At 36.4% G+C, this 27089-nt stretch overlaps 2 protein-coding genes across 7 annotated transcripts in view; both read right to left on the bottom strand.

Moving 5' to 3' along the window:
- nipblb (NIPBL cohesin loading factor b) overlaps window positions 1-4957 on the bottom strand; it is a 48048-nt gene extending 43091 nt beyond the window's left edge. For 3 of the 6 annotated variants that reach the window (XM_077242166.1, XM_077242171.1, XM_077242168.1), the window contains exon 1: window positions 4655-4787. The gene's annotated coding sequence lies outside the window, so the exon portion shown is untranslated. Of the gene's footprint in view, window positions 1-4563; window positions 4581-4654 lie in introns of those variants that run through there. The other 3 variants (XM_077242169.1, XM_077242170.1, XM_077242167.1) reach the window with 3 other exon arrangements.
- A 3861-nt stretch (window positions 4958-8818) lies between these two features.
- Window positions 8819-20897, bottom strand: slc1a3b (solute carrier family 1 member 3b). Its single transcript, XM_077242165.1, has 10 exons — window positions 20332-20897; window positions 19548-19800; window positions 19217-19354; window positions 16886-17090; window positions 16750-16792; window positions 13848-14119; window positions 12405-12638; window positions 12131-12325; window positions 11135-11269; window positions 8819-10442 (listed from the first exon to the last, which is right to left on the bottom strand). Exons 2-10 carry the CDS (start codon window positions 19726-19728, stop codon window positions 10232-10234), a joined length of 1614 nt encoding a protein of 537 aa, XP_077098280.1. The 5' UTR covers window positions 19729-19800; window positions 20332-20897; the 3' UTR covers window positions 8819-10231.
- Window positions 20898-27089: the final 6192 nt, after the last annotated feature.

Below are 27089 nucleotides of genomic sequence, written 5' to 3'. Positions count from 1 at the left end.
TATCTTCTACACATTAACTGAAGTGCAAAAACCTAGGAGGGTAGTGCAAAAACTTGAAAACTTGTTCTTGAACATTCAGGACACAGGACTTTATTACAGGACAGGATGTAATTATTCTCTGAATAGGAGACCGCCTACATGAATGGTGAGCTCTAGACTTGCTACGATAGTCGGTGTTACACGGTGTCTGCAACAACGGTTTCATCACTTTCCCACCGCGGACCCGCGACAACAACAAAAAAGTTTAAAGTGTTAAAAATATTGAACGCAATTACGCAGTATCCGTTAAATTCTGCCTGTATTACACACACACACACACACACAACCCACAGAAAAGACACGCGTCAGTATCGAGTTCTCTTTCGATATCTTGAACAAACCATAAAACACACAAATTATGCCAAAATGTCCGTTTTGTCGAGTGTCTTCATAAGAGCAGTCTTAAATGATTTAAATAAAGTCTTAAATGAACGTAGAGATTTGTGAGAAAATGGGACGCGTGTCAGATCGCATTCACATTGCACTGCATTAACGAATGTACAGCTTATGTAGGCCTACGCTCAACGGCTGTCCGAATTCGCGCATTCGTTTTTATTCACTCCTTCAAGTGAACGGAATTAGTGGACTAACCTAGGGAACAGGCCTAACTTAGTGAATGAGGGTTTAGGGGGCGATTTAAATAATAAAAGATCGATACTTGGCGCCCGTGTATCGATACAGTATTGCCACAGAAAATATCGCTATACTATGCTGTATCGATTTTTTCCCCCACCCCTAATGAGCATGCCATCACAGTTTTCACAAATTCGTGTTTTTGTAGTTTACACTGAGACTATAATGGTATTGTTTTCAAAAACTTGCACTTTAAAACACATTTTCAAAAGTTTGAGTTTTCAGGCCCTGAAAACTACGTTGTAGTGAGAATGAACGGCCGAAGCACATAAAAAGTTTTCAGTTTTTAGTTGAAAGTGGTATCGTGTAAATCATCGGTTCCCAACAGGGGGTCTCGGCCCACGAGGGGGCGTAAGCGAGCTCTTTGGGGGGTCGCGTCATATTTTGAAAAGTGTTGAACAGTGATCATTTAAGCAGCAGCAATTCGTAACCTTTTTCGTGTTCAAAATTTACTAAATTTATATAATGAGCGAGTACATCATGAATCCATTTTCCAAACCGTGTTTTTGTCCCATCCTGAGTCACTATGGTACACCTATAATAAGTGTTTATATTGGGACTATTTTACACTGGTTCGCGTCGCACCGCTGGTGTAACCCAGTGACTCGTCATAGACATAATGACGCAATCCTCACAGATTGATAAAGCCTCACAAATTAACATGCAAGTATTGAGGTCCCAGACACCAGTCATTTTGTAATAGCCTATATTAATAATTTTTTATTTTGAATACTGATATTTTTGTCATTGCATTTCAAATAGGGCCAATTAATAGACTACTCCTAGGCTCATGTTTTTACTGATGTTTTTGTTATAGTATTTTCAATATTATACGCTATTATTTGTGCATAAACATTTCTGGTTATATTAATAAACATACTGTTTGTTTAAAAACAAAAGATTTTGTCATCCTTGCTGCAAGCTTACAAGAGCGACAATATCATTAAATATGAAGAGGGGACCTAAAATATCGGTTAGGATATGAACCACTTGTGAAAGGTTAGGAACCACTGGTGTAAATGACCCCTAATTCTTCAGGTGGTATTCTCTAATTGAGGGACAAAATAAAGTAATATTTAGACCATAATTGCACAACAAATCAAAAAGGATCATACATTGTGCAACACAAACACAGACTTGTGAATGAGAGGAAACAGCACTCTCGTATACATTTTGTCTGTCTTTGGATTACATACTAGGCTGGTAGGTATACGCCAATATAGCTCAAATATGAGGGCCGCTGTACTGATACTCATAACAAACAGACTCTGATCAGATCTAGATATCTAAAGCTATACACAGTTCTGCGTAGATTCATTTTATTGTACTCCATTATTGAATACACATTGCATTATAAAAATTGTAATTAGTAATGTAATCTATTACATTACACGTGTTAGGTAATGTAATCTGACTGCTTTTTCATTACGTTTAGATTACTTTTGACCCAATTTGTTTTAATAATATTGATTTGGATTGAATCTTGATTCTATTGATTAAAAAAAATTGAGAGAAAGAAAAATATTTCCTTTTTTTTTTATCAACAACATGAAGTGCATTAAAAATTATATTACGTCAGTGTTTCCCTAACCAGAGTTCGGGAAGAAACTGCAGAGGGTTCATACATTTACGAAAAGCAAATAAGGAATTAAATCATGAAAAAGTAAAATTATAGGACAAAATAGTTTGACAATAAAAACAATCAAAATAAAACATTATTTTAAACAAGATTAATTGTGTTATTTGTTTATGCTGTGCGGCCGCTTCTTTTCCATTTAATTGTAGTCGCCTGATTAGTGATTCTGTGTGAGAAATTTCACACATTTTTTGAGAAAGGAAAATTGAAAAGCTAAAAATGAGGAATTAGGGATAATCAATGAATTCTGAATAATTTACTGCCATTTTGTGAATATTAGTAATCATGTAATTTCATGTATTCTGCATTCTGATGATGAGTATTTTTAAAAGTAATATAATTTAATTACAAGTACTTAATTTTTGGAATTGATTACATAATCCAGATTTACATATAATCAGTTACTACCCAGCACTGGCTATATAAATATATATATATAAATAAATACACATGACATATCATGGTGCCTTATAGACTAGACAACAGTGCAACAAAACTCAGGAAAAGTGTGACTGTAAAGTTATGTACAGTACAGGAGAAGATTCAATAAAACAAAAAATAATTTTTGTGAGTGCCTATGCTTGTTATTACCCAAACATTGATCCAAGTACAAATGAAATAAAGTGAAATGACAAGAAAAAAATCAAGAGCAAAAGCATTAAATGATGGTGAACTGGCAAGTAATTCAAAAACACTAAAGTTCAGCTCAGGACAATCTCTATCACCTGTTTTTTTTATTTTTTAATAAAGGTTAATACATTAATATTGGTCTGCTATGTGAAAACTCATTTATAGATTTCAGCCAAAGCTCAATGTTTTTCCAGCACCGCTGCAATAATACAACAGCAATTTAATAAACCAAATCTAACAGTCTTGTCATAAATGTGAGCGATTTCAACTGTATTCCTTTCTCAGAATCTACTCCAATGAATCCAGAATCATGTCAACAGACACAAAACTTTGAATTTACTTTCAATTTTCCATTTGTGCACATATTGGATACAAACGGCTAAAGCTAACTAAACCCAAGCAGCATTTACTTCATTCATTTATTTATTCCTAACTGTAAAAATAATTCATCTTATTTTTCAAACACAATGTTTTTAAATTAACAAATCTCCAAAATTCTGTTTAAAACACAAAATATTTAAAATATACATTTATTTTCTATTAAAATAACTGTTTATATATGAGTTATTGACAGTTTTTTGTTTATAAAAGAGGTTGTATCATTATGGTATATAAATATTACTAGCTATATCTATATTCAAAGATTGAGCTTTACAAATGTTTACGATATTGGTTTATAATCATATTAATCTCACTAGGACCTTAATTTGAATATCCTTTACATTCTCTTCAAGTCAGAGTTAATTTACAGTAAACGATCATTGAAACTCTTCGCCTTTGTAAATGAAAATAATATTGAGCTGCAGGTAAAGCCCTTTACATTTCAATAATTAATTTATATTCCCTTCACGTGACCAGCTAGTTATAAACATTTCGATAACGAATCTTTTCTGATTATAAATGGTCTCTGATTAATTAAAGGCCAGTATTACTCAACACAGAACTGTATTGTTTGCTCTTTACTTTGACAGATGCTCAAAGGTTTGCAATAATGCGAGGTTTTGATTCTCATTAATGAAACTATTCTGGTGTCTAATAAGTGCAGCTCTAAGAAGTGTGTTTAGTTTATTCTGATGGATAGCTGATCAGGTTTGCTATTTAATCTAGGTGTTTATGTTATTGTTTACTTAGCTAGGTGGCAAATAAGTTGAGCGTATTGCTTTTTTTCTGTCAGACAGTTAATGAGGGTTGCTGTAGTATGACTATTGTTTACTCTGATGGCTAACAAGTTTAGCTCTAATATGAGAGTATTGTTTATTGAGAATTTAAGTTATTAAGGATGGTTCTGGTATGATTTGACCTGCTCTGACAGACGCTGAAAGCGGTTTTACTCTAAATGCACAGTATTGTTTACTGTGATAGAAGGTGAATGAGGTTTACTCTGAGAGGACAGTATTGTTTACTCTGTTCTGCGGAGCTGCAGGCCTGTATGACTCTTATCCCCGGGCTTCTGGTTTAGTCCACACCTGCATCTCCAGACGAGCCCCCCGGACCGGTTGGGTCCGTTTAAACGGCCCGTTTTGGCCTTTCGCTCGCGAACCATACGAACCGCGGATTCGCCTGCGGGCCCGCACCGAGCTAACGCGTATGCTAACACTGAGCGAGGGCTGCACAAAACCGATAACCTTTCGAAAAGTCCGAAGCACGTCTCATCCCCGACACCTGGCTACTGTGCTCCCCCACTCGGAACCAGCGAAACGGGTCCGGCGCGTTTACCTGAGGCTCTGTTGTTGAAAGCTGAAGGTGGAGGGGTTCGGACTCGCTGTGTCCCTCTCACAACAATAATCCGGGTCGCACCGCTTCCTCTCACTGCGAACATGAAGACGGACGGGCGGCGGTCATTCCTCTCGTAGGCGCCCGCGGAAGCTCGCACTTTACTCCGGACGATGGCAGAAAGGATTCGGTTCCTAAAGGCTCCTGGGCGCTCATAAAAGAATCCACACAGACTCACTCTCTCTCTCGCAGAACAAAATGCCGACCGGAAGCACTGCTGCAGGAATGACTCCCTCCACCGGCGCCGAACCAACCAGCAGCGACCCGCCGACTTCCGCTGCCTGCTCTCCTCCCCTTCCCTCCTTCTCCCATCCGCTGCTTCCCATCCTCTCCTCTATCATCCTCCACTCTGCTTTCATCTCCCTCCTCTCTTCTTCTCACTGTAATTCAAATATCTGAGGTGTGTGCTCATTAAACGTGTATAAATGTGTATCCCGTGTAGCCCATACAATTAACGTGTTGCCTTATAAGCAGAATACACTTTTTTTAATTAAGGTAATTAAGACTATAGGCAAACCATAGTTTTTTCATGCACAAGAGATTTTGGGCTATTTTGCTTCCATAACATGTCTTCTTTCAGAGAAAGGAAACATCCAAAATAGCCTACACATTTAGGTGTTTATTACAGTAGCCTATCACACTTGATCTCTTTGTGTCTGTACCCTCAATTACAATACATATATTTTCTCAAAATTATGTTTTTCTCATGCAGTGATCCAGATATGTACACTTCAGTAGCACTTTCGTGCAACAGATGTTCCAGTTTTATTTTAAGGGGTTTGTTCATGACATTCTCCTGATTTCGATAACATTTTACTCCTAATAACATGTTGTTGTTGTTTTTACTGTTGAAAGCATTATCTAAAATCCCCTATGTAAAAAAAAATTGAACTCTAGTATGTCACCTAAATTAATTTTGAACCTGGCTTTATCCAATAATAAGATTTTTGGACTGTCAATATGCAAATTAGTTTACTTTTTTTATTAAATAACGCCCTATTTGCCCGTTTAACATAAAATTTCAGATAACTTGTAATATAAAATGTAATGTCTTAATTTCCTGCGATTAGGCTAATTAACTGGGGAAGTAGCTATGATATTAATTAGTTTAAAAAATGTACCCAATTAACCAGTGGTGTCTTGCCTTAACTTTTTCAATTGATAAAACTAATTAAAATCAGAATGTTTAGATGAATGAAAATGTGTGTGAACGTAAATATTACACAAAGATTTGACTGAACTAACGTGAATTTGTCACATGGTATTGTGTACAGGCATCTGGATATTAATTCAATATCGCCCCCTCACGGTGCTAAACTAATATTTCAGGCATAATATTTTTTACACCACTCTTGAGTATTTCTCAGTTATCTTCTGTATAGGCACATACAGGTGAAACTCGAAAAATTAGAATACCGTGCAAAAGTTCATTTATTTCAGTAATTCAACTTAAAATGTGAAACTAATATATTATATAGACTCATTACATGCAAAATGAGATATTTTTAAGCCTTTGTTTGATATAATTTCGATGATTATGGCTTAGCTTATGAAAACCCCAAATTCAAAATCTCAGAAAATTAGAATATTGTGAAAAGGTTCAGTATTGTATGCTCAAAGTGTCACACTTTTTACGCTAATTAATCCAAAACACCTGCAAAGGGTTCCTGAGCCTTTAATTGGTCTCTCAGTCTGGTTCAGTGGAATTCACAATCATGGGTAAGACTGCTGACCTGACCTGAGTTGTGCAGAAAACCATCATTGACATCCTCCACAAGGAGGGAAAGCCTCAAAAGGTATTGCAAAAGTATAGTTGGATGTTCTCAAAGTGCTGTATCAAGGCACATTAATAGAAAGTTAAGTGGAAGGGAAAAGTGTGGAAGAAAAAGGTGCACAAGCAGCAGGGATGACTGTAGCCTGGAGAGGATTGTCAGGAAAAGGCCATTCAAATGTGTGTGTGAGCTTCATAAGGACTGGACTGAGGCTGGAGTTACTGCATCCACAGCCGCCACACACAGACGGATCCTGGACATGGGCTTCGAATGTCGTATTCCTCTCGTCAAGCCGCTCCTGAACAACAAACAACGTCAGAAGCGTCTTACCTGGGCTAAAGAAAAAAAGAACTGGTCTCTCTGAATGAAATTTTGCATCTCAATTGGAAACCAAGGTCCCAGGAGGAAGAATGGAGAGGCAATCCAAGATGCTTGAAGTCCAGTGTAAAGTTTCCACAGTCTGTGTTGGTTTGGGGAGCCATGTCATCTGCTGGTGTTGGTCCACTGTGCTTTATTAAGTCCAGAGTCAGCGCAGCCGTCTACCAGGACAATTTAGAGCACTTCATGCTTCCTTCAGCAGACTAGCTTTATGGAGATGCTGACTTCATTTTCCAGCAGGACTTGGCACCTGCACACACTGCCAAAAATACCAAAACCTGGTTCAATGACCATGGGATTACTGTGCTTGATTGGCCAGCAAACTCGCCTGACCTGAACCCCATAGAGAGTCTATGGGGCATTGCCAAGAGAAAGATGAAAGACATGAGACCGAACAATGCAGAAGAGCTGATATTGAAGCATCCTGGTCTTCCATAACACCTCAGCAGTGCCACAGGCTGTTAGCATCCATGCCACGCCGCATTGAGGCAGGAATTCATGCAAAAGGAGCCCAAACCAAGTACTGAGTACATATGCATGATTATACTTTTCAGAGGGCCGAAATTTCCGTATTTAAAATCCTTTTTTTTATTATTGATTTCATGTAATATTCTAATTTTCTGACATTTTGGATTTGGGGGTTTCATAAGCTGTAAGCCATAATCATCGAAATTATATCAAATAAAGGCAGTTTGCATGTAACAAGTCTATATATTAGTTTCACATTTTAAGTTGAATTCCTGAAATAAATGAACTTTTGCACGATATTCTAATATTTTGAGTTTCACCTGTAGCTTAATGTCTTGGCTACAAAAAAAACAGATTTTAAACATTTCCACCAGGGAGAAAAATATGCAGTTCATTGAAGACCCGTTTACCTTCTGTGACAACATGCTCCAATGACAAGCCATATTGTCACATGGGGATAATTGTCACATGAAACCTGCAATTAAATAACTGCTACAAATTTTTTTTTAGCCTGATTCAAACAGTAAAAAAAAGGCCATTGTTCTTGCCAGCAATTATTGTAAATAATAAATTGTATGCACAGCATGTCAGAAGTCTCGAAAATATTCTAATTTAGGATGGTTTTGATCTAGATTTTAAAGTTCTACATTATCTAGATCTAGATTTGATTCTAGAATATAAACCCACTGCTAGAGAAGAAAAATGTGTAGGCTAATTGGACTTTGTGTGTGTGTGGTTGTGTGTGTCCAATTGACTAAATGCATTATGCACCGCATCGTTATTAAAAAGCTCTTTCAACATTTGTCACAAAAATTCTAAGGCAGACAATGGCTACTGTCAACTGTACACTTCAAAATATCTTCTTTTGTGTTCAACAAAACTCACACAGGTTTGGAACAACTTGAGGGTGAGTAAATCATGACAGAATTTTCATTTTTGGGTGAACTATCCCTTTAAGGAAAAGTTTGCTTGCCTCTGTCATAACGACACCTTTGTGCCTTCATTGAAGTGTGAAGTGTAGTTTGACTTCAATAAAGACACATATTATGTTCTTTAAGACATCATACCAGAGACCTTAACTATAGCTATAGCACAAATGCACCTTAAAATGCATTAAAATACACCTATCAACTACTAGAAACCTAATGAAATTGAGATTTTTTTTTTGCCCGAAGAAAATTATTGCCCACTAGATGGCAGCAGGAGTCCATTTAGAATTATCCACTAGATTAGAAGTTTGTGTTTCTTGTCTATTGATCGTTTTAATCTTCCTTTATTTATAGAAACTAAGAATAAAAAATTCTGAAATTTTCCGGCCTTTTTTTGATAAATACATTTGAATATATTAATTATATTCCACATTCTATTCATGTTTAATTAAGATTAATTCTCCAATATCAAAAGAGTTTGTTGAAAAAGTTGGACTATGTGAAAAATATAATAAACCACAGCCTCTCATCTATCATTAATCAATAATAAACACAATGCATCACCACACTCGATTTTATTCAAAACTATATTTAACACACAACATGCGTTTGCTCTTTCTCTATAGTCCTAATCACATTTTGCTTTGGAGACAGGAAATATACAGCAACATGAAAATAACTAAGAATTTAAAAAAGGCAAATATAAGATCACAGTTTCCAGCCGAGTACATGTGAGTCCAACCTGTGTCTATAGCATGTTTTCAAAAGATTTACATTTACAAAATGACTTCTGCACTGCAATAACAAGACTGTAAACATTCAGTCCCTTTTCCTACTAATAATATTCAGTAGCACTTATTATTTCTATGTATCGTTAATGTTGGCAAATAGCAATAAAAGGGTCAGTTGATGAACTATAAAATAAAATCTAATAAACGCATAAGTGTGTGTTTGTTCAGTTAGGATTAGTTGTGCGAGCTGCAGAGAAAAGTCAAATAGCTGCTGAAACACTGAGGAATATCGATGAGTCTTCTCATATATAAAGATGTGTAAAGCAGCTTTCAAAGCTAAACATAATTCTCTCTTGATATTTACAGTAATACATATTTTATACTCCACTTAGATGATCACATTACAATCGGAGCCCAAAAGATTTTAATCTCGGTCTCCTGCTCATGTTGAACACCTGCAGAACTTGGCATAAGCAAAGTGTAATGAACTTCTGTCATCAGATGAAGAACTGACATTCATTTCTGCTTAAAATCAGTCTTGTGAACATCCATGACCCTGTTCGTCATGTGACAAACGTTATCCACCAACACACTAATGCCCCCCATATCCTACATAGATTCACATTTCAGCTAATTATTAAAATAATGAAAAAGCAATACAAAAAAGGAATGGTTATTATATATTTTTGTAAAGGTAAAACTCTCTGCCAAATCAAAATAACAATCGGTATGACCTGGATAACCAAACCTAAGCAAACAACAAAATTACAGTAAAAGGAAAAAAGAAGGTTGAAAACAAAAGATTCAAAAACAAAACATATATATATATATATATATATATATATATATATATATATATATATATATATACAGTATAAGGGCCCAAAAAAATATTTGGACACTTTTGACACGTAAGCAACACTTCACAAATGTATGAATTATATTTCATAGCAACAACATTTGCATATATAAATATATACAAACACGTATGTGTATATGTATGTTAAAAAAAGTCAAGTGTAGATCATTTCTCAAATTTCCACAATCAGAAAGTGTCCAAATACTTTTTGTTTTGCTTGAATAGCATGCTTATATAATATTTATTTAAAATAAATGCATTTAGTTTGATATTCGCTCATATAATGCAATTCAATTCTTACACTTTTTAGTGTATCTTAAATGTTCATATATTTTCTGGGGCCACTGTACATTTACAGACACAAACACACATAAAATCCGGCTCTACATCTTAGTCTCGCTGTCTGGTGGTTTCTCATTCTCATAGTCGTTCTCCTGAGGGATCTTCTGATAAGGTTTCTTCACTTCGTTCTCCTCCAGCACAGAGCTCCCCAACTCAACATCACCGCCCTGAAGCTCATCTTTGGACAGGAACTCTATAATTCCAGCTCCTATAGAATCTCCCAGGACGTTAGTCGTTGTGCGCAGTCGATCCCTGTAAGTGCAAAAGAGAGGGAGTAAAACAGGAAATGAAGAATCCATTTATTTACCTGTATATTTCACTCTGAGACAGTAAAATATCAGCGATACTTGATTGGTTGTCAAAAAAGTTTTCTACTTTCAGCTCAGTTTTTATCCTAGTTTAAATAGAAGCACTTTTAGCTGTGTAACTTGTGGGAAAGGGGATCTATCTGGAATGATTAATTTGGCCAACCTAATTACGTTTCTATGTTAAAACCTATTGAATTACATGAAATGTATTGAAAAAATGGAGCAAGTCTAATGGGAACATATCAAAGTGTGTCACCTGGGCTGATAATGAAAAAAAAAAAAAGTCCCAAATATGTGCCAAACGCAGTCATTTTAGCAGATTATTTTGCCTTGTTTTGCAAATTACTGCAAATTAATATATTTTCTGCATTGTTGTTCCCTTTTTAAACCATATCAAATCATGAGAGGTCACTCACAGGAACCAATCAACTGCAATGATGAGGGTGATGTCATCGGTTGGTAGTCCGACAGAGGTCAGCACAATCACAATCAGAAAGTACCCAAATACTTTTTGTTTTGCTTGAATAGCATGCAATTCTTACATTCCTACGTTTTTCTTGAGTGTTCATATATTTTTTGCATTCCTGTTCCCTTTTTAAACCATATCAAATCACGCTTCTATAAGAGGTCACTCACAGGAACCAATCAACTGCAACGATGAGGGTGATGTCATCGGTGGGGAGTCCGACAGAGGTCAGCACAATCACCATAGTGACCAGCCCAGCCTGGGGGATTCCAGCCGCCCCGATACTTGCAGCAGTGGCTGTGATGCTGCATCATTAAAAAAAATATCAATCATATGAAGAAAATTGTGATGTATATATCGTTCTGTTTTCTTAAAGGGATAGTTAACCCAAAAATGAAAATTCTGTCAGTATTTACTCTCCCTCATGTTGTTCAACCCCGTAAGACCTTCGTTCATCTTCGGAACACAAATTAAGATATTTGTGATGAAATCTGAGAGCTGGATCACTCCTCCATAGGCTTCTAAGGGATTGAAACTTGTTCCCCGAAAAGTTATTAAAGACATCGTTAAAATAGTCCAAGTGTCTACAGTGGCTCAATCTTAAGTTTATCAAGCGACGAGAATACTTTTTGTGCGCAAAAACAAACAAAAATAACGACTTTATTTCAACTATTCATTTCCTTCTCTGTGGGCCTCTAGTCAGTTAGCGTAGTGTGATAGCGTAGTGTGATAGCGTAGTGCTACGTCACACGTAGGCTCACTATTGGCCGACGCTGGTCATGTGTGTGATGCGTGTGACGTACAACACAGAAGCGCTGCGCCGTTACACTAGTGAACTCACTCGACGCCCACAGAGAAGGAAATCAATAGTTGAAATAAAGTCGTTATTTTTGTTTGTTTTTGCGCACAAAAAGTATTCTCGTCGCTTGATAAACTTAAGATTGAGCCACTGTAGTCACTTGGACTATTTTAACGATGTCTTTAATTACTTTTCGGGTACAAGTTTCCAGCTCTCAGACTTCATCAAAAAATATCTTAATTCGTGTTCCGAAGATGAACGAAGGTCTTACGGGGTTGAACAACATGAGGGAGAGTAAGTACTGACAGAATTTTAATTTTTGTGTGAACTATCCCTTTAATGAATTATTTATATTTTAAAATCCCACCTAATTGTAATGATCTGCCCAAAGTTCATTTCCATGTTGTTAACCTGGGCGATAAAGATGGCTGCCAGGGCTTCATACAGCGCTGTTCCATCCATGTTGATCGTGGCTCCGACGGGCAGCACGAATCGAGTCACGCGTTTGTCGACTTTATTGTTCTCCTCCAGGCATCTGAAGGTAACCGGAAGAGTGGCAGAGCTGGGGGACGGAAAATGTAAAAGTGAAACGATATAGCACAATATTCATGATTTCGGCAGCTCGACTTTGTCGGTCGTACCTGGAAGAGGTGCCGAGAGCCGTGATGAGGGCCTGCAGCAAACCCGTGATGAAGACGAAGGGGTTCTTCCGGGTGATGACGAAGTACAAAGTCGGTAGAATGATCATGCCGTGTATCATGAGGCCGATTATCACTGTTATCGTATACATGCCGAGTTGACCGCCCATCTCAGTGATGTCATCCATCTCCACGATTTTTCCAGCAATCAGAAAGAGGATACCAATCGGTGCGTACCTGGGAACAGAATATGGAGTTAAAAGACACGGTTGCACTCATTTACCTCCATTCATTCTCAGTCACAAAAGTTAACTATCAAATTATAACGGTGGAAAGAAAAACAGATTAAGGATCAGGGATGGATCTGCATCCAGAAGCATCACTTGTTAATAAGGTTTCCTAAAATGTCAATGAGTTAAACATGCAGATGAAAAGGAGGTCATGAAACAGGGTCACAAAAAATGAGAGCACAGGGCACATTTCTGTCCAGACAAACAGGAAATTCATCTAATTCTACAGTAAGGTCATTATGAGGCGTTTCTGTTATGAATTATGATCAAAGTCTTATTGTAAGTTACTTACATTACATGCCACAAAGTTAATCTCGGGGCAGATTTTTGTAAGGCCTCCTGATAAGCTATCCTTTCCAATACATTACTACTCCAATAAACAAATAAATATGAATAAATATTTATCACCTATTTGAAATTATAATGGTTTCAAATATGAGACCATGGAACCAAATATTTATATGGCTTATGCTCATCCAGTCGGCATTTATTTGATCAATTATACAGTAAAAACAGTAATAAAAATGGGAAATATTATTACAATTTTACTATTTTAAAAAAGTAATTTATTTCTTTGACAGGTAAATCTGAATATTCAGCATTATTACTCCAGTCTTCATTTTTTTTGTTTATTTGTTTATTGCTTTATTTGTTTATTGTCACGTGACCCTTCAGAAATCATTCTTTATGCTGATTTGCTGCTCAATAAACATTTCTCATTATGATCAATGTTGAAAACATTGTTGTGCTGCTTAATATTTTTGTGCAAACAGTAATATATTTATTTTCTTTGATGAATATAAAGTTCAACAGAACAGCATTTATTTCAAATAAAAATAGTTTTTAACATTATATACGTATTTACAATCACTTTTTATACATTTTTTAATAATAAAATGACTCATCCCAAACTTTTGAATGATATAATATAATAAAATATTTTAAATTTTTGTTTCAAGAGATAAAAATGTGATAGAATTAGCATGGCAGGATTATAAGTTAAATATAATGCTACCGGTTAAGAAACACTTAATAACATTTTATGCTCCCTGTTGAGGTTTATTGTTAATTCATACGTTTCAAATAAGGAACGAATATTGGAAAACCCATCCCAGGCTACATTAACATTAAAGTTTGAGTGTCTGGGATCACTCACCACATAATAATAGCAACAAGTCGCATGATGGCCTCATTGAGGGAGTCAAAGAAGTCTTTGAGAGCCTGTCCCTGTTCCTTCATACTCCCAATGATCAAGCCGAAGCACATTGAAAACACCACCAGCCCGAGGGCATTCACCCCGTTGGTGGAGCCTGGGAGAGGAATCACTTCCTCTTGGGAAATCTCCTGGGTGGCGTTAGTTAGGTTGAATATTGAATCGTTCACGATCATCTTCACCTTAATGATCCTCTTGCCATATTGGGTCTTGAACTACAGGAGGAAAAAGAGAAGGAACTAGTTTAAAAAACATCAGTTCAAAAAAAAATGTATATGACAAGATCCTTTTCATATTATTTTAATTGAATTGAATTATTATTATTTTTTTTAGATCTGGTTGACTACAGGGTGTCCCCTGTGAAGTGTGTCCGGACAGACTGTGAGCCACTGTCAGGCTCTTCAGTGTTATTGTCTGGCCGTTTCTGTCCCATTATATCCGACTGTGGCAACATCACAGCTCTGGCAAAGCTCTCAGCCGAGACAAGCACAGCTGTGGGTCCAAAACAAGCCAGACTCTCAAAATCCGAAATGGAAAAAGTCTATTAATTACATGCTAAGTTAACTAGCCTGGGCCAGCGGTAGGAAAAATGAAACATTGTCAGACTTGAAAGCAGTTTTGGTACGATTATAAATTCAAGGCCTCAAACTTTTTGATCCAAGACTGATAAATTGCAAGTTTCTGTCCTTTGAGATGTTATCAAGCCTCATCAAGTCTTGATTATGAATTGATTTCCCGCTGAACATGGAAACATTACAACTTCACCCCAAATTGTCTCCTGAATATCTTAAACCTCACAATATTATACAGGTCCTTCTCAAAAAATTAGCATATTGTGATAAAGTTCATTATTTTCCAAGATGTAATGATTAAAATTAAACTTTCATATATTTTAGATTTATTGCACACCAACTGAAATATTTCAGGTCTTTTATTGTTTTAATACTGATGATTTTGGCATACAGCTCATGAAAACCCAAAATTCCCATCTCAAAAAATTAGCATATTTCATCCGACCTTTAAAATAAGTGTTTTTTTAATACAAAAAAAGTCAACCTTCAAATAATTATGTTCAGTTATGCACTCAATACTTGGTCGGGAATCCTTTTGCAGAAATGACTGCTTCAATGCGGCGTGGCATGGAGGCAATCAGCCTGTGGCACTGCTGAGGTGTTATGGAGGCCCAGGATGCTTCGATAGCGGCCTTAAGCTCATCCAGAGTGTTGGGTCTTGCGTCTCTCAACTTTCTCTTCACAATATCCCACAGATTCTCTATGGGGTTCAGGTCAGGAGAGTTGGCAGGCCAATTGAGCACAGTAAAACCATGGTCAGTAAACCATTTACCAGTGGTTTTGGCACTGTGAGCAGGTGCCAGGTCGTGCTGAAAAATGAAATCTTCATCTCCATAAAGCTTTTCAGCAGATGGAAGCATGAAGTGCTCCAAAATCTCCTGATAGCTAGCTGCATTGACCCTGCCCTTGATAAAACACAGTGGACCAACACCAGCAGTTGACATGGGACCCCAGACCATCACTGACTGTAGGTACTTGACACTGGACTTCAGGCATTTTGGCATTTCCTTCTCCCCAGTCTTCCTCCAGACTCTGGCACCTTGATTTCCGAATGACATGCAAAATTTGCTTTCATCCGAAAAACTTTGGACCACTGAGCAACAGTCCAGGTCAGGCGCTTCTGCCGCTGTTTCTGGTTCAAAAGTGGCTTGACTTGGGGAATGCGGCACCTGTAGCCCATTTCCTGCACACGCCTGTGCACGGTGGCTCTGGATGTTTCTACTCCAGACTCAGTCCACTGCTTCCGCAGGTCCCCCAAGGTCTGGAATCGGTCCTTCTCCACAATCTTCCTCCACAAGGTCACCTCTTCTCGTTGTGCAGCGTTTTTTGCCACACTTTTTCCTTCCCACAGACTTCCCACTGAGGTGCCTTGATACAGCACTCTGGGAACAGCCTATTTGTTCAGAAATTTCTTTCTGTGTCTTACCCTCTTGCTTGAGGATGTCAATGATGGCCTTCTGGACAGCAGTCAGGTCGGCAGTCTTACCCATGATTGCGGTTTTGAGTAATGAAACAGGCTGGGAGTTTTTAAAAGCCTCAGGAATCTTTTGCAGGTGTTTAGAGTTAATTAGTTGATTCAGATGATTAGGTTAATAGCTCGTTTAGAGACCCTTTTCATGATATGCTAATTTTTTGAGACAGGAATTTTGGGTTTTCATGAACTGTATGCCAAAATCATCAGTATTAAAACAATAAAATACCTGAAATATTTCAGTTGGTGTGCAATGAATCTAAAATATATAAAAGTTTAATTTTTATCATTACATTATGGAAAATAATGAACTTTATCACAATATGTCAATTTTTTGAGAAGGACCTGTATATATTCATTTATTTAAAAAAAAAAATCCCCAAGATTTCTAAATTTAGTTACATGAAAATGTATTATTTCTATCTATATAATTATTTATATATTTTTTCCCCCCTACAAACAACATTGACAGTGTAATCAATATGGAGCCAAATATTTATATTAATTTATATTGCCGTTATATTTTATGCTTTTATTTAGATGTTATTGTATAGTTAATTATTTGTTTAGATGTTGTTGTATATTAATTATCTACCTCTTTATTATTCACTTAAATTAAATTTTAAGTTAAATTAAATTAAATTCAATCGCTTGTTTTTTTAGTGATAAAGCTCATTTTAGGCAAGAAAATGTACCATTGCTAATTTCATAATGCATGCAAACAGCTAATATATTACCATTGTTTATGATAAAACAGAACTGGGATATTTTGAGTGATAGGATGAAGGGAAAACATTCATACCTGTTGAGTGCAGGCTTGAACCAGATTAGGTGGAAACATGTTTCTGTAAAAAGTAATTCAGCTTATTATGTTGAATAAAGTAATTGGTTAATATCAGTATTTTGGAGTAAATGATGGGCTACACCTGTCCCATTACCTGATGAGGTCCAGGAAGGCATCAGCTGGGCTGATCTTCTCGATCTTCTGCTGTTTGGCGAATTCATCTTTTGAGCCTTTGCCCGGATGGATAATCAGAACCATAATGATGCCGATAAACACTGCGATGAAAGTGGTGGTCATATAGTATATCACTGCACGCATGCCCATCTTTCCAGAGGCACGACTGTCCAGTGCTGCCATGCCTAGACAGAATGAATACCATTTTAACATTTTCTTCTATGAGAATGAATCCAAATCACTTTTCAATAAATACATAATTTCATGTACCATCCATGCTGAAAAAAAAATCAGGTCTTGTACTAAGATTTTGATACAAAAACCCAACCAGAATTTGTACAGACATGAAAAACTGTGGTGGTGAAAAGTGAAAAATTCATGTTTTAATCTTAATTTAGCTGAAAATTACTATATCATTTGACTTTAAAAGTTTTGGGATTAATAGAAATCTCAGCAGAAGTCAAGATGACTTTGATTTGCCAAAACAAATTAAGGTTAACATTTTGAATGAGTCCTTTCTGCGGTCCTGATCCACAGACCAGAAAGAGAAAGCGGCCATTGTTCAGTCCTCTCGTCACAATTTCCTCTGTTCACACTCTGTGTCTCTCGGCCATACTTCTCTCTCTCTCTTAAATGGCATTCGCTCATCTCTCCCTGTCCTGGACAGGCCTGGGAAATTCCTCCACGGCCTGTGTTTCAGCGGTCATGCCACCCTCTCTGTGTCTCCAGGGCAACATCAAACAGTCTCCCAATGCCCGTGTATCAAACTAAAGAAATGTTGTGCAGCTACAAAGACGCAAATAAATAAAACGGCACCCTCTTACACCCAGGTGTGGCACAACTACCAAATAAAATGCCCAACTAATAATTTTATTAAAAATGTATAATAATATTATTCATAATAATGTAATAACTTAATTTAAATAATAATAATAATAATAATATTTATTAGTAGTAGTTATTATTTAATTATTATTTAAATTAAATGATCAAATTATTATATTATTATTATTATTATTATTTAAATTAACATACATCTATTATTATTTTTATTATTATTAACCAATTAGTTTACATAGGTCTTAGTCTTAGTCTCAGCATGAAAATAGTCCAAAACAACTAAAATTCTAGATATTTCTTAGTATTGTATATAGATATAACCAATTTTTCTAGTTATGCCAAGCTAAAAATATTTTATACGGTATAAATTGTGTATGTGTATGTGAAGCAGCAGGGGTGGATGGGGCTGAACTTGTCATTACAGCCACTTTTAATAGGAGCACAAAGAGGTCACTGTCTACAAACCGGAAATATAGCCCAAAATAATGTCATGTTTTTTTTAAATTATTGTTCTATAAACTTCCCCCGGTTCCACAGACAATGTTTAAGTTTGAGTTGTTTTAACTGAAAGCAACAGGCATATCTTAAAATATGTCAATGGCTTTGTTTTGTCTTAACATGCACACCAGTAATGTTTTTTTCTAAGGCATGTTTATAAAAGCTACTTAAATATCCTAATTGAACTAAGGCTTAATCCTGGGTTAACCTAAGCCCTGTTTGTGAAACCAGGCCTTTAAGTTTCTGTCACTAATTTTCTTACATATACAGTGACTTAAATTCCTTTGCACTTTAATTACTGAGCTGTTTTTTCTCTGTGTTGGCATTAATTGGCCAGTAATTTCCTTCCTTTCCGTGCCTCTTTTAATCCTTTTTCTCTTTCACATCCTATAGAATTACTTCAAAACTCCAGCCACTCCCACATTTCCAAATTCACATCGTTCTCACGTTCTCATTCTATTAATGTCGTCCTTTTACTATGTCCTTACTTCACGGATTTGCCCTTTTCCTTATAACCAGGTCTGTCAGTAAAATTCACAGGGCCTGGGACAACTTTTTTATGGGTGGGTCCCATCAGCTCAGACCCAATGAGAAGCTATTGAGGATCTTCCTTGGACCGCCCCATTTTCACTTGTATACTTTTCATTAACCCCCAGTTTCACATTCAAGCTAGTCCCAGACTAAATGCCTGTTTTAACTGAAAGCAACATATCCTAAAATATGTCAGTGCCATTGTTTGGTCTCAATATGCATGTTTATAAAAGCTACTTAAATACCCTTATTAAACTAAGGCCTAATCCTGGCTTAATCTAAGCCCTGTCTGTGAAACCAGAGTTCAAATTTAAACTTAAGTTTCCTGTTTTTGTATGAAGCATTTTTATATCATCGCTGTAACATTTGATTTAAAATGTGAGGTCGAACTGTTGCATGTCTGGTAAAAAAATAAAAAAATAAAAACAATAAAACTTCATACCTGTAATCAAACTTGAGATTAGAAGGGGAAGTACTAGCATCTGCAGCATACGCATCAATAGTTCACCAGGAAAGGAGAAATATTTAACTTCCCTGTATGACATCTTATATGGTCTCAGAGCAAATCCCAGCGCAATACCTGAGAAAAGCAAAAAACTGGTGAATACTGGTGGCGTGGCATGGTGGTTAAAGATCTTGGGTGGTAACCGATAGGTTGTAGATGCATGCCATCGAGCAAGCAACTAACTTCAGTTTAGATGGCTTCTTTAGATGGTTAGAACAAACTTTCACACTATGAATGAATGTAATTTCAGTTAAGCAGGTGCACTGACCAAAGACCACAGCTCCAACGGTGAACAGAACAAAAGCATTTCTTCTCAGAAAGGACTTGACGTCATCTTTGCTGATGTCTTCGACTTTCTTCCTCGCCTTTAGGGAACGCAGTTGCATCCTCTCCCGGAACTGCTGCACGCGACTGCGCGACCGCGGCTTCTCCCCAGTGGTTTTGGTCATGCTGGCGGTGTCACTCAACACACTGAGATCAAGCTAGCTGGGTTGAACTGGTGACCCAAAAGAGACCCTACACTAAAAAGAAGAGAGAATGAGAACAAACTCTAGCACACCCACTGCTCTAAATCCCAAATCCTAAAGTTAAAATGGGAAAGAATATATTTAAATATATGATTTGCAATTCAATTTCTTGTAAATGAAAGCTTTTTATCAATGCAATAAAATAAAATAAAGTAAATAAATAAACATACTGTACATATATATATATATATATTATGCATTATATATACTATTAGATACCAATGCAATGTATATGCAACATTACAATTTAAGTAAATGAAAAGTTTTTTATTTTAGAGATGAAAAAATAAATTTCCTCCATCATAGTTATTTGATCTTGTAGCTTGCAGTTGAGGTTCATCAATTACACAGCGAACCACATGAATATCTCTATGCATTTTAATGGTACAGGATATATATGTCAATTTGCACAAAATATTTTAGCCACAGATAACTTATTGTCTAATCATTTTCCAGGCAAATGCTCCTCAGGCCATAAAAAACCCTCTATAGCTACAAGTAGCTGAGAGAATAAGAACTGCTTACCTGCTTCCAGTGAGCTCCTGTGCTGAGAGATGCCCTGAGTGAGCCAGTCTGTGCTGGGAATTTAATAACCTTCCACCAGTAAGAAGCTCCTGATACTCAGCATCTCAAAGGGGGAGGAGCTTGCTAACTCCAAATGGAGATGCTCAAGACAATTTAAAGGGGGGCTAGTGGTGCTACATGATGGAATGGCAGGAGGGGTCCTTGCTTGTTTCTCACATGAAACATACGAAAAAAAATATGTTCAGCTTCAAAAGCAGATGCTGTCTGCTTTCCAAGCTTTCCTTGAGAAGACACATGACGTGAACCTTAGTTCTGTTTCTGTGGCATTCAACTATAAGAGATCAAAACTCACATCGTGTTGCACATTTCATCCTGAGACAATTTCAATGGCTGAGAACGAACACGTTAAATCAGTTAGAAGGAGAAGAATAAACACTTGACTCTCGGCAGGTCTTTGAGCTGTTCAGATGACACTCGTGATGGGACTTTCTGCGGGGTGAGAGTTGTTTCACACACTCACCTCTCCCACAGGCCTGACAAACAGAACTTCCTTCATTCAATTGTGAACCGTTCCCGTCCAGTTGGGTGACGTCACCCTGTGCAATTTACATGTTCACTGATTTAACCCATTTAAAGGATTTATGTGTCGTGCATACAAAAATTACTTTTTAAATTTATTTATATTTTTAAATACATTTTATTTTATTGGATCTCATATTGCCGAAAATTTTAAATAAGGCGACACACATTAAAACATTTTGGAACTGCTTTATTTTATTAGTAACTATTCTATTTTGATATATGTAAAAATATATTTTTTTTCTTGTGGTGGCAATTAAAGCTGTATTTTCAGCAGCCATAACTCCAGGGCCTCAGCATTGATTTTTTGATTAATAGATAGTCCACAAGAACATCATTTATTTTAACTATACTTTTGTTGTTGCATTATAAATGTTACATTGATTTAATGCATCCTTGCTGAATAAAAATATCAATTTCTTTAAAAAAAATCGTAATGTTCCCAAACTATAGTTTACCGGTTGTAATGTTAAGTATTTTTAGTAGATCTGGAATGTTGTATTGACCAGCAGCATCCAGATGTGCAACTATCCATTTAATAATGGCATTTTTATGTGACTGCTCAATGATACAGAGGCATATGAAGGTTTTACATGTTTCTTCACAGATACGATCTCTTCATCTGAGCTCAGAGGAGTGCATGAATGATGTTATGATGTAGGTTTCTGTCTTTCTCAGAATGAGTTTGTCCTCTTCACTGGGCTCTTGGAATGTCTCTGCTTTTGTCTGGCCTTTGTGAGAGTAATCATAAACAGTGCTCGCCTTGAATGTGTAATTTGGACCAAACACTTCCAGTAACCCCCGTCTCCGATCCCCATCACCCTCCCGTTCTCTCTCTCTTCCCAGTCGACAAAGAGATGAAGCACAAAAGAAGCTCTCAGCCTTTTTGATTACAGTTTTGAGAGAGAGTATTTGAAGATTCCTAGCTTTTGGGGAAGCAGGGCAGTTGGGTGAGTGCACTGGGTTCCCTGAACTTGTTGAGTCTGAAGCCCCGTTCACGTATGTCGCTCGGCTCTACTGTGATGTCGCTTGTGGGCGTTCGTAGTGCTGTCGCTCTAATGTTATTGGTAGACTGCACGTCTGGCCATATCTATACAAAATACCATCACAACAAGTGATATATACAACTATACAATTTTAATTTGACTAGGAATTAGGCTAAAAAGAAACAGTTTATCTGTTGGGAGAGTGTTTTTATATTACCATAGCAGTGTTCAGTGGATTAAATAATTTACTAGATTAACGATCGATCAATCAACAAATTAAACTCACTCATACTGTCATAAATTACTAAAACGTCATTCGTATTTGGCAAATAATCAATTTTCTTGTCCCTAATAGTCAAAACAATGCAGGGGAAACTGTAAAATGAACTGCAGCAGTACTAAACTTGCATCATAAAATTAGACAACTCGAACTATAAATGTATGAATTAAACTCACTGAGACTGTCGACAGTTTCTTTTCCATGCATCATTTTATTATATCCATATATGTGGTTACAGTTAAATCATATAAAACAGTGGAATCATCCTCGAACTCTTCTGGCTTGCCTGCACTCGAGACGGTGATGTGAGCTCCACTGAAAAGGCTTCTTTACTATTGGTTGTCGCTCGCGAAAATCGCTTCTCATTTGCATAAAGTTGAAATTTCTCAACTTTTGTCGCTTGTCTCTTGACACGCCCACATTCTGTCGCCAACGGTCAATGTCGCTCGTGTCGCCAGCGCTCCATTGAAATGAATGGGATCATGTCGCTTTGTCGCTGCGTGTCGCTGGCGGTGTGAACGGGGTTTGAGAGTTTGGATGGAGTAGACTAGAGCCCCAGCGCCTAAAGTTATCAGTTTTACAGTCCAAATTAAACATCTTAACTCGCTCAAAACATCTAATATAACTTGTTTCATGTAGCCTACATTTCCTCTTGACCTTCAACCATCAGGAATGTATCTAGGGCAAGCATAAGGCCCGTTCACTCCTAGGACGATAATTATAAACAATAATGTAATGATAACGATATAGTTCTAAAAATTGTTAGAAATATAAAAGAATAGTAGAGTCCTCGCACCACAAATATAACGATACCGGCACAGAGAAAAGATAGCCTATCGTTTGAATCATATGTATTTTAGCCTCATCTAGCGGCAGTTTCTGGGCCGCGATACACACATACGTAGACGTCTCTATATGATATCTATGGTGATACATACCGGTAGTCATCCGCCGTATTGGAACGGTCAAAACGGGTCCGTGAACACTCTAGAATGTGCGTCTGCAACTGCAACCGTAGTTAGACGCATGTATGAATATCTATATCTACAATAGACCTCAGCAGATGATTTTTCTAGACTAACCCAATACAACAAGACGAAGACATCAAACCTTTAATGTTGAGTTGCAATAAAAACAAAAACCAACAGAAACATCCACATTCTTACACAACCAGAAGCTGCGTAATGTAGCGACATCATTGATTCTTACTGTGTGAGTGAAGACTGACCTATAGATGGCGGATGCACCGACGTCTCTGAAGGATTTTTTTCCAGTTGATGAACGATAAAAACAGCCAATCAGAATCCATTCCGCTATATCGTTCATTGATGTGGGCGTTAATATAGTTATCGTTATGGTTATTTAGTTATCGTTCTTTTTGTGAAAAGGCTTTAAAACTGTAACAGGCATCTTTAAGCTATCAGGTGCTGTTTCTGTGTAGATTAAAATCGTATATATAAACTATAATTATTATCATTATAAATTACTATCAATATTTTAAAAAGTATTTTTATTATTAGAATAACATCAGAAATGGTTGCTCAAAATGATTACTCTCAAAAGTATTTTTTGCAATAGAACCATTTTGGTTTTCCCAAAGAACTTTTCTGTGATCAGATCTTTAACAAAAATCACCTTAGTCTGAAGATTATATTAATATTTCAACAAACCTTTTTCCACTATAAAGAACCTTTTGTGTAATGGAATGATTCCATGGATGTCAAAGGCTCTTGAATCTTAATTTTTAGTGTCTGGAATTCTCACTTATGTTTCAATTATCAGCTTTGTTCCAATTGTATCTGCTTATATGTATCTTATATGTATTTTGGAGAACTAAATCACACGCATTTGGCAGATGCTTTTATCTATAGATCGACTAACAATTTTATAAGGATCCATTTCCTGGGAATCAATCGCAAGACCTTGGAGTTGGTGAGCTACAAGAAATGAGACAAAATTGACATAACTATAGAGCTAGAAAATTAATGTGGTTGCATATTCCTCTGAAAGACTCTAAACGAGGAATGAGTGAGACAATTCAATCTCATTTCTGTCTCAAAGAAACAAAAACATTTTTCTTTTTGGTTTTCTTTTAAAATATATATTGAGAAACACCATTTATTCATCACGTTTGATATAGTCTATACCAGATGTAAGATAAAAGAGTCAGGATGACAGAAGGAAGGGTTTTCCGGCGCTGAGATGGCTGTTGGGTCTCTGTGAGATCAGGGGCTTTGAGAAACCCACTGCGATTATCAAACTCAGTGAGTCTGCCGGCACCAATGGCTTATCACCCAGCAACCATTCAAACCATTAGCAGAGATTCTGCTCATTCACCACACATTCAGCAGGTCCGCAGGGATGCCGCTTTGTGCAAAGAGGCTCTTTGGCCTCACAAAACAAAACATCATATAGAAAAAACACAAGATTATCAAAATGGAAGCAGGAAGAGAATAATCCATATGTGTCACTGTGTCTTTATTTATGAGAGTTTTATGCAAAATACTTGCTCAAAGAATTTGTTCCGTAATAATGTGCTTACGGTTTTACACTCTATCATATGCAAGTTAATATATGGATATACACAGATCCAAAAAATTTATCATTTTGAATTATACTTTCTATCTAACTGACAGATTAACTAAATACTTTTGAAACAACATATATATATATATTTATATTAATATCTGAATATACAAATCCAAATTTATAATTTTGCATAATACTTCAACTTCATTCTCTTGAAAGAAAACTAGATACAAAAATAAATAATAAAATAAATTTGGTAAATTTCAAAATACATTCATACTTACACACACGTATACACACACAATAATTTGGTAAATGTGAAAAGTTACTTCAAAATGTACATTAAGCTCTTTAAAGTTAGGCTAAATTAAATCTGTAAGCTTTAAAGAGATACAAATGTATGTGTGTTTGTGTGTGTGTGTGTGTGTGTGTGTGTGTGTGTGTGTGTGTGTGTGTGTGTGTGTGTGTGTGTGTGTGTGTGTGTGTGTGTGTGTGTGTGTGTGTGTGTGTGTGTGTGTGTGTGTGTGTGTGTGTGTTTCAAAGAAATCTCCAAATTTCCTGCATCTCATTCAAAGAGGGCAAAGGGGAATTTCCACGCCTGTAATTCTTGCACTGGTGAACTTGAGTGGACATTTCCCACTTCACGTGACCATGAGCAATCACTCCCCCATAACCATATTCACACATTCACACCACTATTCAAAGAAGGAACATTCACTCTCAGAGCATTTTGCTGCCTGTTTCACTTAAGGACATTTGGGGGACCAGAATCAAAAGACAACAAAAGACACTTCCGAGTTCACACACTTGGGGAGTGGTTCATGGGATAGGGAGCAGACAGTCACAAAAGGGATTGAAGACGTTAATGGTACTAATATGGAGCACCGAACTTAATGAAGCTCGGATCTTAAAGGGATAGTTCAGCCAAAAATAAAAATTCTGTCATCATACTCACCCTCAAGTTGCTCCAAACTTGTGTGTTTCTTTCTTCTGTTGAACACAAAATAAGATATTTTGAAGAATGTCGGTGACCAAACAGATTACGGTAGCCATTTACTTTCATGGAACAAAATACTATGGAAGTCATCAAATGTCTGGTTACCAAAATTCTTCAAAATATTTTCTTTTTAACAGAAGATAGAAACTCATACAGGTTTGTAACAATAAAAATACTATCCCTTTAGTAGATATTCTATTATTGTATAAAAAAATGTCTCAAAATCCCTTTGCAAAACCACTTGTTCATCTGTGTTATTTAGATTTAGAGTATGTGATAATTTGGTAAGTTACTTTAAAACACTCTTAAAAGGTAGGCTATATTAAAGCTGTACGCTTTAATGTGATTTAAAAAAGAAAAACATTTAAAATGAAACAGAGGTTATTGTCTCCAAAAGAAAAGACTGTGAAATTTATATTTAATCATCAAGTACTTCTCCAAAACAAGTGGGCTTTTTTGAAGGGGCCAAATTCACCCGAGCCATTATATCTGTTCCCTCCCATCATCCTCTTGCACTATTCCCACTCATTATTCTATACAAACTATAAAGTTTGAATATGTGAGGACTGTTAACATGCAGAGAGGAGCAGCATTAGTATTCAGCTCAGCCTCTGCGGTAATGAATTCAGAATGAGTAAACCCTCTTTCACAGCTGGTCTCCATGTTAGCAAAACTCATAATAATATGCTAACAAAAACTCTTCGTCTGATCCAAAGGGAGATTCTGAGAGGAAGATGCGAGAAATGCGGATTATGCGACAACGCAAAAAGTGCTGTCTGTTTCTATTTTGGTGTTGTCATGGGGATGCCACTTGCAATGTGGGTAAAGTTAAGGAGAAACACAGGATGGTTTAGGCAAAAGTCTCCAACCAACAGGAATTCCTGCAAAGAGTTTTGAAGTGAATGCCAGAAACTCAGACAGAATAAATAAGAATAAGCCATTTGCTGGTCTTTGCTGATTTAGGCTGGTCTTCCAGGTGAAAAGTGCACAAAACCCCTCTAAAAACAGTTTAACTAGATTGGGCAAAGATCTATATTTTTAACTTAAACTAGAACATAACAAAACCATTAGCTTACTTGAAATAAATTAAACATTAACTGAAATAAAATGTATATATTTTTTTATTAACTTTTTTTATTTCATCTAGTTGCCAAGGCAACATTTCTCATTTTAGTTCAGTTTAAGTTGAAGTACTCAAATACTCGATTTAAACTACAAATAAAATGTAAAACTTAATCAAAACAAAACTTAAAAAATAAGAAAATAAAATGAAAACAGAAAAAATAAAAATATCAATATAAAGAATATCAATACTAACATGGTGATGATGACTGACACTTTTTTTTTTGCTAAACATCTATTTGTTTAGCTAAACTAATTTATCTAA

This window comes from Siphateles boraxobius, unplaced genomic scaffold (assembly GCF_051911475.1).
Source record: "Siphateles boraxobius isolate OS27281-9 unplaced genomic scaffold, OSU_SipBor_1 25, whole genome shotgun sequence".
NCBI classification, from domain to species: domain Eukaryota; kingdom Metazoa; phylum Chordata; class Actinopteri; order Cypriniformes; family Leuciscidae; genus Siphateles; species Siphateles boraxobius.
The sequence above is the reverse complement of the archived record's forward strand: the minus strand, read 5'-3'. Positions and strand labels throughout refer to the sequence as shown.

Excerpts from the sequence above, each read along its gene's own strand:
- slc1a3b (XM_077242165.1), bottom strand. The coding sequence starts at position 19,728 with ATGACCAAAACCACTGGGGAGAAGCCGCGGTCGCGCAGTCGCGTGCAG. Across the intron at positions 12,326-12,404 it reads GCTCTCGGCACCTCTTCCAG|CTCTGCCACTCTTCCGGTTA; the intron begins GTACGACCGACA and ends TCCGTCCCCCAG. Across the intron at positions 10,443-11,134 it reads GTTGCAGTTGATTGGTTCCT|GGATCGACTGCGCACAACGA; the intron begins GTGAGTGACCTC and ends TTGCACTTACAG.